General features: G+C 35.7%; 1 protein-coding gene across 2 annotated transcripts; it reads left to right on the forward strand.

Annotated features, from left to right (window-relative positions):
- Positions 1-9,901: 9,901 nt before the first annotated feature.
- LOC112295770 (uncharacterized) lies at positions 9,902-13,055 on the forward strand. Of its 2 annotated transcripts, none has more exons than XM_024547700.3 (6): positions 9,902-10,044; positions 10,327-10,543; positions 10,836-10,909; positions 11,297-11,414; positions 11,983-12,294; positions 12,437-13,055. In XM_024547700.3, exons 2-6 carry the CDS (start codon positions 10,331-10,333, stop codon positions 12,719-12,721), a joined length of 1,002 nt encoding a protein of 333 aa, XP_024403468.1. In that variant the 5' UTR covers positions 9,902-10,044; positions 10,327-10,330; the 3' UTR covers positions 12,722-13,055. The 2 variants fall into 2 exon arrangements, with proteins under 2 accessions (XP_024403468.1, XP_024403469.1); XM_024547701.3 differs by having other exon boundaries at positions 10,005-10,147.
- The last annotated feature ends 3,573 nt before the right edge of the window (positions 13,056-16,628 follow it).

Below are 16,628 nucleotides of genomic sequence, written 5' to 3' on the forward strand. Positions count from 1 at the left end.
ATTATATATAAAAACAAGAGTGAAGCCTTCTTCACTCTTGTCAACTCCTTTCTTGCTTCTAGTCTAGTTTCAAGGGTCTCTAGTTTTCTTGTCTTTTGGCAATAGCCATTCTAGTTTCTCTTTCAATATACATACCTATTTATTTATATTTTTTTACCATTCTTTGAATGAAGGCTCACTTGTCTAGATTATTTTTTCATTGAGTTCTTATCCTTGACAGATTGACAAGAGTACACCTACAATATCAGAGCTCTGTCTAATCTTGATTAAGAGTGGATTATCCCTTTTTTTTGATAAGATATAAGAATATTAGAAGTTGCGGATTACCCTCTTCCAAACTGATATTGTCCTTAGTATTTTCTTTGTTCTCAAGTCCTCTCTTCTATTTGTCTTGAATGATATTAGATATCTTCTCTTTTCTAAGTGTTATCATAGCAGAACTTGTTGAAATAAAGAATGCAATGGCACAAATGCAAGAGAAATTGAGGGAGTTAATGCTTGCGATGCATCAATTCAATTTACCACCACAAAGAGCAACAAGATTGCCAGAAAGTGAAGATATAGAAATGGTTGGAGCTGCTTCAACATCTACACCAAACCTTGTCCTTTCTCCTATGGTGGAATGCTCTTCCAGTGTTAGAGAACCAAGAGTTTCCCTACTCCAGAAGTTTGATGGCACCAGATCCAAGTTTCAAAGATTTATCAATCAAGTGCAACTTGTGATTGAACTTCAACCCCAAAGCTATCCAACTCTAGCATCGCAAGTTAGATTCATTGGTAAGCTTCTTTTAGATTTAGCACTATCATGGTTTTTATCTTTTCTTGAACGACGAGATCCAATATTGAATAATCTAGAGGCTTTTCTGACAGAATTTCGATCCATGTATAGAGAACATGATAAAATTCGTGTTGCAACCAATAAGATCCGTATTTTATGACAAGGCAATCGATTAGTAACGTTGTATGCTTCACAATTTCAACAACTTGCAATTGATATCAAGTAGGTTGATGCTGCACTTATTAGTCAATTTCTCTATGGATTATAATATGAGGTAAAAAAATTAATGCTCAACTTACTTGATCCTCAAACATTGAGTCAAGCAATTGACTTTGCTATGAAGTGCGACAATCGCCTTAATGAATTCCAATATGAGAACCGTACAAGTGGACCTCAACGTTACTATAATTCAATGGCAACACCAACACCTCTTCAAAACATACATTTGGAAGTAGAGGATATAAAAATTGATGCAGTACATTTTAAACCCCTTACTGAGCAAGAAAAGACTCGTCGTCGTCAAGAAGGATTATGTTTATATTATGGAAAACCAAAGCACACTGCTCAATATTGTCCAAAGAAACGATGCAATCACAAAATGAGGAATATGGCTGTGAAAGAAGATAATATGTGAGAAAACAAGTTTGTTCAACTACAATAGGGACCGTGCGGCTGGAATCTTGCACAACCTCTAGTAAAGGTCCTATTCTTTCCTCAAAGCCCTCTCATTGTTTTACGTTAAATATTATTTTAGGACCTAAATATTACAAAGCCTTTGCCTTATTAGATTCAGGAGCCTCGACGTGTTTCTTAGATGAAGAATTTACTAAAAGACATAACATATCTTTAATAAAGAAAACTAAACATGTTCATGTAGAAGTCATAGATGGTCGTCCATTATTTTCAGGAGATATTACTCACGAAATCCTTCTTATAGAATTACTAATCAATAGTCATAATAGTTTTGTAGTATTTAATATCATTAGATCTCCCTCTAATCTAGTCATTTTAAGTTTATCGTGGTTAGAAAACTACAACCCTCAAATAGATTAGATTTCCCGAACTCTTACTTTCTCTAAAAGTATAACTAACAATATAGTTAATCAAGTAGAGAGTCATAAGTCCAATTCAATTAAATCCATATTTATAGGTACAAAAGCTTTCTTGCATGTTGCTATGAAAGAATCACCATATATTATTTATGCCACACCTGTTCTTACTAGTAAAAAGACTTCAAGTGGCATTCGAAGCCAATATCAAGAATTTCAAGATGTATTCGAAAAAAAGAATGCAGATACACTCCCGGAACATCATCTCTATGATTGCTCAATTGACCTTCAAGAAGAAGCACAACCGCCTTTCTGACCAATCTACACTTTATGACAAAATGAGTTGACTGAATTCAAAGAGTATATTGAAGAAAATCTAGCCAAGAATTTCATATGCCATTCTAAATGTCCGGCAGGAGCTCCAATTCTATTTGTAAAGAAAAAAGATGGATCATTGTGGATGTGTGTTGATTATCGAGGACTCAACAAGATTACCATCAAGAATAGGTATCCACTACCTTTAATATTTGGACTTCTTGATCAGTTGAATCAAGCTAAGATCTATACAAAAATAGATCTTCGGGGAGCATATAATCAAGTACACATCAAAGAAGGAGATGAATGGAAGATTGCGTTTCGAATTAGGTATGAATATTTTGAATACAACGTCATACCTTTTGGACTTACAAATGAACCAACAGCTTTTCAACATCTAATGAATGATGTTTTTTGAGAGTTTTTGAACGATTATGTGGTTTATTATTTAGACGACATCTTGATCTATTCTAAGAATCCAGAAGAACATGAACTTTATGTTCATCAAGTGTTACAAAATTTAAGAGATGCAGGACTCTATGCCAAGATAGAAAAGTGTGTATTCCACACTACTTAAGTTGATTTTTTAGGTTACATCATTTCAAATGATGGACTTATGATGGATCCTAAGAAAGTTCAAACTATTATAGATTGGAAGATCCCAAAAATAGTAAGAGATGTTCAATGCTTTTGAGATTTGCCAACTTCTATGAGATCTTCATCAAAGACTTCTCTCGAGTTGCAGCTCAACTTACATGTTTGACATGTAAAGACAAATTCCAATGGAATCAAGAAGCGGAAGTTGTTTTTGTATCTTTAAAGACAACATTTGTTTCTGCATCAATCTTCTATCGTGTTGATTTTTCTAAAGCATTCTTTATGGAAATAGATACATCAGACTTTGCTCTAGGTGCAATTTTATCACAAATGGGAACAGATGACAAACTTCATAGAGTAGCCTTTCATTCAAGAAAATTCTCAACAATAGAAATCACTTATGAAATCCATGACAAAGAACTTCTTGCAATCGTGGATTCTTTTCAAGAATGGTGTCATTATCTAGAAGGCGCTTCCAATCTAATCACCGTGTATACAAATCACAAGAACCTCAAGTATTTAATGTTAGCACGCATATTAAATCATCGTCAAGCTCGTTGGAGCATGTCTTTATCAAGATTCGAGTTTATCATCACTTATCGATCAAGAAAACAACATGATTTGTCTGATGCCTTATCTAGACGTTCTTATCTTGCACCAAAAGAAGGAAATGTAGCTTTTGAGCAACAAAGAATGGTTCTCATGAGCTGGAGCAATTTCATCTTCAAGCAATAAAATCAACATAGACTGTTGATTTAACTTTTATTAAGCAAGTCCAGTTGAATATGTCTTTAGATCCTCTTGTTCATGATATCAAGAATAATTCTTCTAAATCTCATGATCCTTCTAAATTTGAATTCAAGAACGATCTACTCTATTTCGAAGGACGCCTATATGTTTCACAAGGAGAAGCACGTTTACGTATTCTTCAAGCTCATCACGACTTCCCAGCAGCAGGACATTTTGGATACAATAAGACTTTTGAGTTGATATCTAGGGATTTTTGGTGGCTTCAAATGTGGAAGGCAGTCAAAGATTTTGTACAATCATGTGATGTTTGCTCAAGATTAAAAACTCCTCGTCATCAACCTTTTGGACTTCTTCAGACATTATCCATTCTAGAACAACCATGATCTTCTGTTTCCATGGACTTCATCACAGATCTTCCAATCTCAAGCTCTTATGATTCTATATTTGTGATAGTAGATTGTTTTACGAAGATGGCACATTTTGTACCATGTACAAAATCTATCAAAGGTGAAGAAACAACTAAGCTCTTTCTTGACAATATCTATTGCTATCACGGATTATCCAAGGATATTATATCAGATAGAGGAACTCAATTTGTATCAAGATTTTAGCAGACTCTTTTCAAGATTCTTAAAGTAGATATAAAACTATCTTCGACATTCCATCTTCAAACTAATGGACAAACGGAGCGTGTTAATCAAGTTTTGGAGGAATTTTTAAGATGTACCATTAATTACCAACAAGATGATTGGACAACTCTTTTGTCATTGGCAGAGTTTGCTTACAATAACACGGTACATTCTTCTATAAAACAAACACCTTTCTTTGCTAATTATGGTTATCATCCAAGACTTGATACTTTTGACTTTTCAGAAGTTGATAATCTTGCTGCAAAAGATTTGGCGATTCATTTATCAGAGCTACATGCAACGATAAAGGCGCAGTTAAAAGAGGCTCAAGAACAACAAAAGGTTAATGCGGATGTCTATCAAAAGGAACAACCACCATTCCTCTTTGGTGATAAGGTATGGCTACTTTGTCACAATATCAAGATCACTCGTTCTTGTGACTAGTTGGATTATCAAAGGCTGGGACCATTTTCTATTTGTACACAAATCAATCCAATTGCATTTAGTTTACATCTACCGAAGTGAATGAAAATCCATCCAATATTCCACGTGTCTCTTCTTGAACCATATAAGATAGTGGACATACCTAGAAATTGAGAAGCTCCACGTCTTCCTCTAAAAGTAGACAATAATGAAGAGTTTGAAGTAGAAGAAGTCTTAGATTCAAGGCAGCACCAAAATAAATTGGAATATCTTGTCCATTGACATGGATATGGTATTAGGGAACGCACATGGGAGCCAATAAAGAATCTTGCAAATGCATCAAAGGCGGTGGAGGCTTTTCATCGATGACATCCATCAAAATCAAGATGAAAACTTTCTTTATAAAAGAAACAACATTTAGGCAAGATAACATTCTAGTTTCAAACCTTGTTCATAGCTTCTTTGTAGTTGTGACGTTCAGAAGATGGAGAACCAAGAATCAATGGATTCGACTCAAGAGCCTTCATTTGCTGACTTGCCAGACAAGACATTACGATTGTCACAACCTTCAAGACGACACAATCGAGATGAAGATCTTCAAGGACGACATGTTCTTCCTCGAATAGATGGCGAGATACAATGCATTTGGTATCACGATTTGGGAAGGGACTCCCGATGTTTGGTGATTTTGCTATAGATAGGAACAACTCCTGATGGTGTTCTAAATGTTCTATTCGAAGGAAGTTATGAAGGCCTCAACAATGATCAAATAACTGGGTGGTCTTTTTGCCCTGGTATGGGATAGTACCGATGGTTGAGAGGCCCTATCAATCATCTTCGAACAGAACAAAGATCAGAGTATGTGGTGAATACAATTCGTCGCATCATAGATTTTTTCAATATACAATGACCGCTCCTTGTGGAACTCATCCCTAGAAGGGGGGCAATGTCACGGACATACTCATGTAAGCTAGTAATTACATATACAAATAGGTAGAACTAAGTAAAAGTATGTAAAAGTAATTTAATTCTATAGTATTTAATATAAAAGCTTCCTAGAAGCTTTATAGACGCTGTTTTGACTTTATAGGTGTCTTTAATTGACTTTTTGGATTAGAAACGTGGTCAACAAGTTGGCCATGTGCCACACATGTTGTTAACTTGAAGATCAAGCTAACTATGTGGCCCAGACATAAAAAAATTTGCCTTGTAAATCAAGGCATGTGTCCTACAAAGTCAATACATATTGGAGGTCCTATAGAATGTCGCCACGAAGCGTCTAGTTAGATATTATATATAAAAACAAGAGTGAAGCCTTCTTCATTCTTGTCAACTCCTTTCTTGCTTCTAGTCTAGTTTCAAGGGTCTCTAGTTTTCTTGTCTTTTGGCAATAACCATTTCAGTTTCTCTTTCAATATACATACTTATTTATTTATATTTTGTTACCTTTCTTTGAGTGAAGGCTTACTTATCTGGATTGGTTTTTCATCAAGTTCTTGTCCTTGACAGGTGCATACATAGATAACTTGCCTTTCAAAATAAGACATATGGCTAGCAAAGTCAACACATGTTGGAGGTCCTATAGGACATCGCTACATAGCTTTTAGTTAGATAGTATATATAGAGGCAAAAGTGAAGCCTTTTTCATTCTTGTCAACGCATTTTTAGTCTTAGTTTTGTTTCAAGACTTTGTAGTCTTTCTTTTTTTTGGCAATAGCCATTCTAGTTAATATTACATCATCTTTTGAGTGATTTTCTAGTTCTCTTCAATGATAGAAGAGTGTATTGAGGATTATCTTTTTTTGAGATTCATGTCCTTGACAGTAGTTCTTTTGCTTCTTTTTTTTTTTTCTTGAGAATCACATGGACTATTTTCATAGAGGCCTCAACAAGGCTCTCTATATCCTTCAATGTTTGGAACTCTAATGCCTTGGAAATTTTTTCATCATTGTATAGAACTTTAGACTAGATTTTTACTTGAAAAAATTTAATGTTTATAAAATATAAGAAGATGAACCAATTGCTTTATTCTTTTCTTTTACATTAGATATGGAATTGGAACACTATAAATGATTGTTGATCTCCTATCAATGTATGTAGTCTTATCCAATTCTTGGTTATATGTGCAATGTGACCATGTGGTTGAAGAGATTTCTATGGTTTAACAATAGAAGAGTATAAAATTGCTTATATATAGCTATTTCCATTATTATATAATATTTTATATTTTAATATAGCTTCTGAAATAAGAAGAATTTGTGAATGTTCTTTGAATAGATGTTTAATTTTTTGTAATCCATTGGAGAATAAAGAATATGCTTTGGAAGAATCAAAATGAGAGTTGATAAGCAAAATTATTGTATCTTAATATATGAAACTATTACACACCTTACGAAAAAAAAATAGCAAGTTAGATTGTAGGTAGTGGCTCATATGAGCCCAAACTTTACTTATTTTATCCGATGTCTTGGAACTAGTATTCCTTATATATTTAGAAATTAAAGACCAAGCATAATAAATATATATATATATATATATATATATATATATATATGACTTGCGATAGTGGGTCTAGTATTCCTCATTCTAAATTGTAAGAATTATTAGATACTAGAGTGATCAAATTTTAAAATTATTACAATCTGATTTCTTAATGATGTTTTACTTGACGAATGTTTTGTTTGGCAAATGTATTACTCTACAAAAAAATATTCAATCAAATATTTTATTTTTGAATACCTTTTAAAGATCCAATTCAAATGACTAAGAATTACAAAAAAGAAAGCACAATATTGTCTACAATCACTACTCTCTCTATTGCATTAATTTTGGTGGAACACCAATAGTCTTACTTGCATGTTATGTAATTAATCAAAAATTAGTCTACATCCACAATGCTAAGAGATATGTCTAAATGTATTCCAATTTGTTGATGTTATTTTATGAAGTCTATGCCCAACCAAAGTTATTAATCCAATCTAATCTTTTAAATATTTTTAAACTGTCAATAGTTTGTTGAAGGTAAGTAAAATTATTCCAACCTCTTTTAAAACAACCTCTTTTGCTATTTTTATTAACTTAATTTACTAATATTTTCAAATTTTATTTCACACCTCAGGCCAAATCAAAGTTCTTAAAGCAAATCCACAAAAAAATATACGAAAAATGTATAGAGAATAAATCCAATCAAAAAAGGAAAGCATCATTTTATACAAGTAAGAATGAATAAACAAATGGAAAGAAATGATTGTCACATGTCCCCAACAACATGATTGTTCTGTGTGTTTTGTGGTAGTTTATTTGTTCTTTTACTTTTTCAAGGCCACGATCTAAATTTGCCTTTTGTGGGTGCGTTTATTCTTGGTGGAGCCTTTCATAATTGTTATTGTTTGCTTGCGATTATATGCTTAAATTCATGAGTGTTTGAGGATCATTTGACTCAACTTCATTTGGTATAATAGGATTGATAAAATATCTTATGTTGAACTCTAGTTTCAACTTTTTTATTTTTATTAACAGCCCATCTCACACTTTTATTGTCACCAACAATAGTAATGTTATCATATCTATATTTTTAGACTTAAATATTTACTCTGTTTGCATTATTTGAGTATGCCTAGTTTTCTAGTCTGAATACTAGTATAGTATAGTGTAGTATAGTATAGTATAATATAGTTGAGATACTAGCTTGGATACTAGTATCTCAAACAATATTTATTTATTTTCCTCATTGAACTTATTACTTGATTTTGTTTCGTTATATATTGTGCTTTTTTAATTCTTTTAATTTTTGTATTTCAAAAAACTAGCTAATTTTGATACAAATGCCACTTTGTTTCAATATGATTATTTGATACAATGTCTTCATCAAATATCCTTTGAACTTGAATATTATGTGTATCTATTTATCAGTACTATACTGGAAGATGTTTTTTTGAGTTTTGGATTTTTTGCAATTCTTCATACAATTCAGTATCATTTTTTTTTAATTTTTTAATTATTTTAATCTTATAAGTGTTTGTATGCATGCATGCATATGTGCATAGAAATTTAAATTGACAAAATTCAACTGATATCATTCAAGTAGTTTGTAGTTAATTTAATGACATATTTGATGTTGAAGGTCGTGGATACATTTTTGTAATTTTGAAAGTTAAAAAAAAAAAAAAAAAAAAAAAAAAAAAAAATCTCTAATTTCCATCATTTAAAGTGATGATGATGATAATAATAACAATAATAATATAAGTGATAAATTCTAGGCTCCTCATTTGATAATTATAATTTTGCAAATTTACAAATGTATGCATGTATGTATGCTTTTTGGATTTTAGGTTATCTGAGTACTTATAAAACACAAAAGTATTGCATAGAAATAACCGATTATCCTTGATTAATTCTATTTAAAGTCGTATTTATATGTGTATGTGGGTGTAAATATATATACACACACTCACACAATCTAAGTATAGTTTCTAACTATGTAATATTTTTGGTAATATTAACCTTAGTAACAAAATATGCCTGATGTAAAAATTCAGAGTATTTACAAAAAAATACAAATTCTTTCACTTAGTATTTTGTATAGCACAAAATATGCATACACGTACAAAACATAAAGAATACATGCCACAGCATTAATTACAAAATACATCATGCAAATTTATAAAATATCAGCTGCCACAAAACACTGGAAATGAGCAAACAATATCCTTGCAATTTGAATAATTACATCGTTCGATAACATATAGAAATAGGAACCAAATCATTCTTCGTAAGTGAAAAGAGAACAAAATTAATGACAAAATCCTCGAATGAACATGATCTCAACACACAAACAAACAAACAAACAAGCACAGTACCTTTAATTAGTACCCGATGTCAAAATTTTGTCTTCACATGTATAAATTACGATCTTTCCAAGAGATGCCACGTGGGAACGTGACTAATTTGTAAAGGTAATTGGATGACGTGGACTTGATGGAGGGGGGAAATCCAGATGTTGTCCTGTGCAAGGAGACCCAGAACATGCGAGCTTGGACTGGGTTGTACGAATCTCCCCGGCAAGTATGGCGCACGGTGGCCGTGCGATCACATGGCTTAGTCGGAGCCCCACCGTCCAGATCCTGGCACGGGCGTGGCCCCGCCCCGTCCGCTTTTGCTTCCTGGTCCCGGTTCCCAGTGGGCTCTCTGTTTCTGATCGCCTGCTCTGTCCGTCGCAGTCTGAGCACCGGCTCTTGCAGTCCTCTTGTTCCCCCCATCGTCTCGCTGCTGCCACATTGCTGTTTAACAGCTAGCGTTCCGTTTCCGTCAAGCTTACTGACTCGCCCGCCCTCTTCCATTCGCGGTAACGCGCTTTTTTGAGGAGTTTGGTGCAGTTACAAGCTTGTTGCGGTGCTTGCAAGTGTTTTGTGTCTGTGTGGGAGTAGTTGGAAGGCGGCGTAGGCAGCGCGGTAGATTGCAGTGGTTTTCTGAGGACGATTTCTTGTATAGAATCGGGAGAGAGGTAAGGCTCCTTGGTCTTCCTGGGGAACTCATTTGAGCAGTTGAAGGGTAACAGTGGCCGGTGAGAAGTTAAACGGGCCCAGGTAGTTGGTGCCACAGTGAAGGTGAGGGGTGAACTTTTGCGTTGTTGTGGAGAGCCTGATTGTTTGGAGGAGTGAGGTTGAAATAGGCATGATTAGAAGAGGTTACAAGAATATTATAGAGCTGCTTGTATTCGTTAGATCTCGAGACGAAGAGCTGCTGTGTCGCGCGCTGAAATTAAGTGAGCTTGTTGTGATCACAGCGCAATGCCTGTCGATAATGGGAGCCTCGTGGTTCTCAAGAGAGGCTACAGGCCACCTGGAGGAGAGTCTACAGTCCAACTTACTTGGTCCGATAATCCTGAGGTTCCGCGTTCTCCAGTGCCTGTAATGCGTCACAATGCTATTGGTGATTGCCATGGAATGATTATGTCTAGCGAGGAAAGTCCTGTTGGCCGACCTACCATCCGCATGCACCAGGTGCAACCTCCAAACCTGAGGCAGTTTCGTATTTTGAACATTTTATGGAAAATCAAACTACAACATTTTTTTTCATCTTATTTTTGAGATCGGGTCTTGCGTAAGGGCTCTCGAGCTCTACCTTTTACCAGCGCCGAAGGCATGCCTGTATAGTGATCTGTATTTTCCTTGAACGTATACAGTATGGGCGTGTGGATAGGTTATTCTTAGCTCTCGTTTAGCTAATTATCCCTAAACTGATTGCTCATGGCTCTTCCGCTCTCCCCAATGGTTCCGTCTCTGCGAAATGCAGCCTGCAGGTGGAGTGAGCACAATAAAGTTTAGCGAGACTGTGACTGCTGAAGAAGTCGAAGCACTATTGAAGAGGTACCGTGTTAGTCCGATTGCGTAGCTTTGGAACTTATCCTGTTTTCATTTTTGCTCTGGAACTTAAATCATGTTTACTTCCAAGCAGTGTTTATCCTGTTATTTTTTAAGTACTAATCATAACCTGTATATATGATCTGAGAATGGTGTAGAGTTATCGGCTACAGCTCACTGGTCTTGCCAGTGGACTTGTTGTGAGTAGCTTTTGGGTCGCAATGTAATGCATACGATATTGATCGAGAACTGCCCTTCGATGGCTTCCTCATGACCTATCACATCATCTTGGGAAAGCTGAGTGGTTAGTTCGATAGTCTGATATAAGCGAATCAATTATCCTCAGTATCCAGCGTCTGCACTGCTGATTTGAGTATCTTATTTCCATCTCAGTCGGCCTGCTTCGGACTTAAAGAAAAGAGAAATGCATGGAAGTGGCATTTTCAATGGAACAGGCGCTGCTAATGGCGAACCTAAAGGTGCCGACAGAACTGCTGTGCGCATGCACCAGGTGTGGTCGCTATTCTCCTTACCTCTTGGTCGAAGTGAGTGTATAAACATTCAACTTCACATGTCTGGTATCCTAATGTTGAATATGCGTGATTAGTATCCTAGTTATAATATTTACTGTTGTGATTGATGAGGTCAGAGTACGCATCTGTACGAACACATGGCTGTAAGCGCTTCACGGCCATTAACTTATGATTTAGCAGGTGATGTACAACTGTTACAACCTGTTACCCAGAATAGGACTAGTTTACCAACTTGGCTTCAAATGGATTTCTGCCTTATGGTTTTCAACCTCTAGACCATAGAATTGGGCTAGGAAACGAGGTAATTGAGAATCAAACGTGGTTTCCGTGGAACTTGATAATGATTAAATCCTTCAAAATACTTGTGAATTGTATAGAACTCGTAAGAACTGTACTACACCTTTATTGAACATGTTTGCGAAAAAAAAAAAAAAACGTTGTAGTTCTCGGCGTCAGTGCTGCAATTGTCTTTTACGAAGAAAAGCATTCATCAAACAAGGAATAAACAAGTTGTTCAAACTTCTTTTCTTTTTTGTTGACCTTCAGCCAGCTGGTGGAGTCAGCCAAATAACATTCGGTAGCGAGGAGAGCGCATCACCTAAGAAGCCAGTGACTATCCCAGAGGTAGCAAAACAGAGGGAGCTTAGTGGCACGCGCGAGACCACAGACGATATTCACGCCAGACGAGGAAGCTTTTCAAATGCGAAAGCGAAGGAGTTGACGGGTAGCAACATCTTTGGACCTCCCCCGCCAGACCAGCCGAAGAATAACCGGTCATTTGAAATGAGAGAAGAGTCAAAGACCAATCAGGACCAACCACAACCACGAAGCTTGCATACGTCAGTGAGGATTTCCAATGTAAGTGTTAAAGAAAGTCATGCCCTTGCTTGACAGATTTTCTGGATGGTGTTCTGATGATGATGTGACGCTAAAAAAAAGCGTGGGGCGGATGGAGATGTTAAATCATTTTTTTAATTAAGAATTGATCTTTGTATCTCAGCCTGCTGGAGGGCGGAGCCAGATATCCTTTGGCGCAGATGAGGAGATTGATAATGTCACTCACAAACTTTCGGGGCTGAAGTGTGCGGAGCTTTCTGGACATGATATCTTCAGTGATGCGAATAATGTACCTAATGCCAAGCCCCATCACCATCATTTGAGCGAGGCCAAGCTCAAGGAGATAGCTGGTCATGACATCTTTTCAGATGACAAACCTAGAGCCCGGGATGTCCTGGGTGGCATTAAAAAACCACCTGGCGGTGCTAGCTCCATTGCTCTGGTCTGAAGTTCTACTCCTTTTCTGCGTACCCTGAAGGGGTCGTGAATGTGTCTGGGTCACCACGGGTTGCATGGCCGTGATGAAACGGTTGTGAATTATCTATCCTGTTGAGGTTGTCTAGGTGTAGCAGGAAGGCAAGGGGCACCTTGATATTGCAAGCTTCAAATTTGCAAGATTGACTGAGAGCTCGCTCTTTTATGAGCTGGACTAGGCATTTTGTAATTATTGTTCTCTTATGTTTATTAAACTTCATGTATGGTGTGCTTCAGTATTCAGAGAACCTCAGCGCTCCTGATTACCTGCACTCAGCAAGCTAATCGGATAATCGTTTCAATTTGAATGCTTCAGTTCTGTCACGCAGCTGGAGTCGAACGAGTTGTTCTCTGCCACTCTTCGTACGTGTGCCTAGTGCTTCACATGATTATAGCTGTTCATGGTCACGTGCCTGCATGTGTTCATGCTAGCAAAAGCCAACAGAGAGTTATTTTTATACTCGATCTACACAAGTGCTGCAGTCTTTCAGAACTCGTACACGTGTACAGTGTGCAAAGTGCCAATAACTGCGGTGGAGAATGCCACTTGAATGTAAACAAATACAATGGTAATCAGATGTTTCATCCAAGTTCCAATAAATTTAAGATGTATTTCCTGGAACAAGGCACAATTATAAGTAGTTTAACAATACTATATTAGACTCCTGACACGAAAGGGATAGCTAGAATTAGAGGAAAACATAAATGCTGCTATTTGATTTGATTTGATTTTTTTTTCCTTCTGCTTTATAATTCTTTCTAGCATAGATTTGTTTCTGTTGACATATTTTCATGTTTTGTCCTTAAGGTTGTATTTATAGTTCGCATTGTAAAGGTGTGTATTATATCTTCTAGTATGATATGTTTTTTGCATCTATTAATTCAATATGTATAATGTTTGTATTCATGAGTATTTTTATGTTGAATAATAATGATAGTTTAATTTAAAATTTAAATTTGATTAAATATTGATTGTTCAAAAAATAAAGAAAAATATTGAATTTTTGTAACGAAATATTTTTATAATTTAAAAAATAATTAAAAAGTAGATTGGGTGGTATAGTTTGTCGCAATTGGACTTAAATGTTTTGTAGTAATAGTGTCCATACAAAAAAAAAAAAAAAAAAAAAAAAAAAAACTAGAATGGCTTCTACTAACTATAAAAGAATCTAAGAGTCATGAATTAAAATTAAAAAAATAAAAAGGTATTGATTATATTGAGGATTGTTTTAGCCTTACCTCCGTATATACTAGTTATCAAAAAGGTCTCATGGAAGCTTTCTAAAAGCCATGAGGCTTGTGATCTAAATCAAAGCATCTAGTTGTAGGTTGCTTCTAATACCACTTTTTAAAAACAAATAACTTAAAATACAAGTTCAATAGCCACATTGCATATCTATTAACATCAAAATATTTTATCAACTTTTAAAATACTTCCTTGCCACTTCTTTAAAAAGATATAATCTATCTAATATGTTTCTACCTATTTCTACTTATATCTATTTATCCAAGTAATGTAAGCACATACTTTGTCATCATCCTCCATGAGGCAGCTCATTTTTTGTGCAAGACCTTCTCATCTGCCCAAAACAGTGCTCGAGTTGCTGAAGGGAGCCTTGTCCAGACTGCCCAAGAGTGCGGAGAGCTTGTAGAGCTGCTGCTCGTTTTCTCTGGGCCAAGGATTATTCCAATGGAGAGGTGATGGCTACTGTCTGCCCATTATTCCATTTACAACTTTATATATTTTGTAAGTTCTTGTTGTTTGTTACATTGGTTAATCCTGACATAAAAAACAATGCTAAAGTCTTCCCATTGCATTGTGGCTATCTGCTTTTGGCTGAAGGAAGAGAATCACTCTCTAAGTACTTGAGACTAATAGCAATTCTAATAATAACTGCTTGATACCTATGATGGGGGTGATGAAATGTTAGTATTGTTCACATTTGTGAAGGTTGTCTTCATGTTCTGAAGCAGGATAGTTGAGTGGCTATGTGGATTTGTGCAGACCATGTAGAGCATAGGCATCTACTACCCAATTCATTTTTTGCAAACCTTTGATGGAAAAGGTCTATGCTGCATTCTATTTAAATGGCTTCTTATTTATCCAACATTTAACAGGTAAGCCTTTCACATACAGTATAAATAGAAAACAAATGCATAGATCGAGTCTTGTGAGACTGTCATCTTTAATGAGAAAGTTTCATTTAATGAATAGCTAATCAACAATACCTATACTAAACTGCATGCTATGCAAGGCACCCTGTCTCAGCAATTGCTTTGACAAAACATGTAGGCACTACACTCTAGTCTGTCATCTATTCTAAATGGTCTATACACAGTCAGAGTCCAAAAAATATTTTTTAATGTTTTATATGGTTGTTACAAATATTTTTGCAACTAAATCCTACTCTTATGCAAGCAGCCACATGAAACAAACAGGCAATTGGCAAGAAATACCACAATTGATGTCAAATCTTCTGTTGTATAGTGTTCAATTAGTGTCTCAGGTCTAAATTGGAATACCTATTATAACCATCCCAATTTCATCCTTACTATGCCTCTCAATTAAGTCAAAGGATAGAGACATAAGAATCTGTCATGTGATCATCTTCTTGGGTCAACTGTGCCATTATTGCATGGGCTTCCTAACCAGCATACAAATTCCTTAATAGTAAGTGTTTGTTGATTGAAAAAATGATCTCTGTTTTCATGACCCACTTGAATGCATGTATTGGCAGCTAGTAGAGGCAAAAACTACTAATGTACTCTATTTATAGAATACCAACCATATTATTTTCAGCCTTTCTATTGTGGAAGCAACTCTATTATGACTCATCTTCATGTCCATGACTAAACAAAAGAAAAAAATGTTTGAGGGCTGCAGAAGATGGGGATGCAATGCAAGCATTGAAGAGGAAGAATTCATAAGACGATGTTGCTCCAAGGAGCTCATGAGCTTATCACTTCCCACAAACCTGCTGACATTTGAATCAAGTCATCAAATCCTCATTAGTCTATGGCTGGATACTGAAACCCCTTTACATCATCCAAGGTTGGAATCAACTTTGAAATCAAGTTAGAGGATTTCTTGAATTCAAACTGAACAGATTGGAAAAAAGAGAAAAGGGCTTGTGGGTACATGTCTGATACACACATCTTCCAAATCCTGCCATTATATCCACTGTAACACAATGTTAAAGATAATTTAGTACCTTTAAATACTAGAAGGATGGTAAAAAATGTTACATGTCTCCGTGTTCAATGGTAGTGAATAGAATAGCAATAATTGCTTGATGCGCTGCAATAAGATGCAAGTCTCCATTGTTTTTCTATTCAAGTAATGAAGGCAAACCTTCTACGTCAGTGGATAAATGTAACATGACGTCTTGAATAGCCTCCTCGGACAGGGAAAGTCTATCAATCATTTTGTTTATTGTACTGTAGACAATTTGATTAAAATCTCTAGTGGAGAATCTTGACATGGTTTCGTACACCATACTGATCCAGTGATTTGATACAAGAATCCTCGCAAATTTCCTGGTCTGGATAGCATCTTCAGTTTGCAAAATATTTTTGACTAAATTGAAAGTATTTGTAGTTGTTTCGTCTGAGATATTATTCCAGTAAGTAGTAAAAATCGAAAGCATGTGAAAGTGGAAATGAGTCATCAAAAAGTCTGTCAATACGATAAACTGCTCAGAAGGAATTGTTTTCTTAGAGGAGAAGATATAAGCCTCCTGGAGCAGATGAGCAGCAGACATGAGTCCTTTTTGTGTTACATATATAGGGTCCGCATTGATGCAATCAGTCAGAGCGCAAATGCATTCTTGTAGCATTCAACAAATTGAAGGAGTTCTAAAGCACGAAGGTGCTCTCAACAA

The sequence above is a fragment of the Physcomitrium patens genome, chromosome 19, assembly GCF_059467195.1.
Source record: "Physcomitrium patens ecotype Gransden chromosome 19, ASM5946719v1, whole genome shotgun sequence".
NCBI classification, from domain to species: domain Eukaryota; kingdom Viridiplantae; phylum Streptophyta; class Bryopsida; order Funariales; family Funariaceae; genus Physcomitrium; species Physcomitrium patens.

Coding starts and splice junctions, on each gene's coding strand:
- LOC112295770 (XM_024547700.3), top strand. CDS start 10,331: ATGCCTGTCGATAATGGGAGCCTCGTGGTTCTCAAGAGAGGCTACAGG. Junction 10,910..11,296: donor GTCGAAGCACTATTGAAGAG/GTACCGTGTTAG, acceptor TTTCCATCTCAG/TCGGCCTGCTTCGGACTTAA. Junction 12,295..12,436: donor CGTCAGTGAGGATTTCCAAT/GTAAGTGTTAAA, acceptor TTTGTATCTCAG/CCTGCTGGAGGGCGGAGCCA.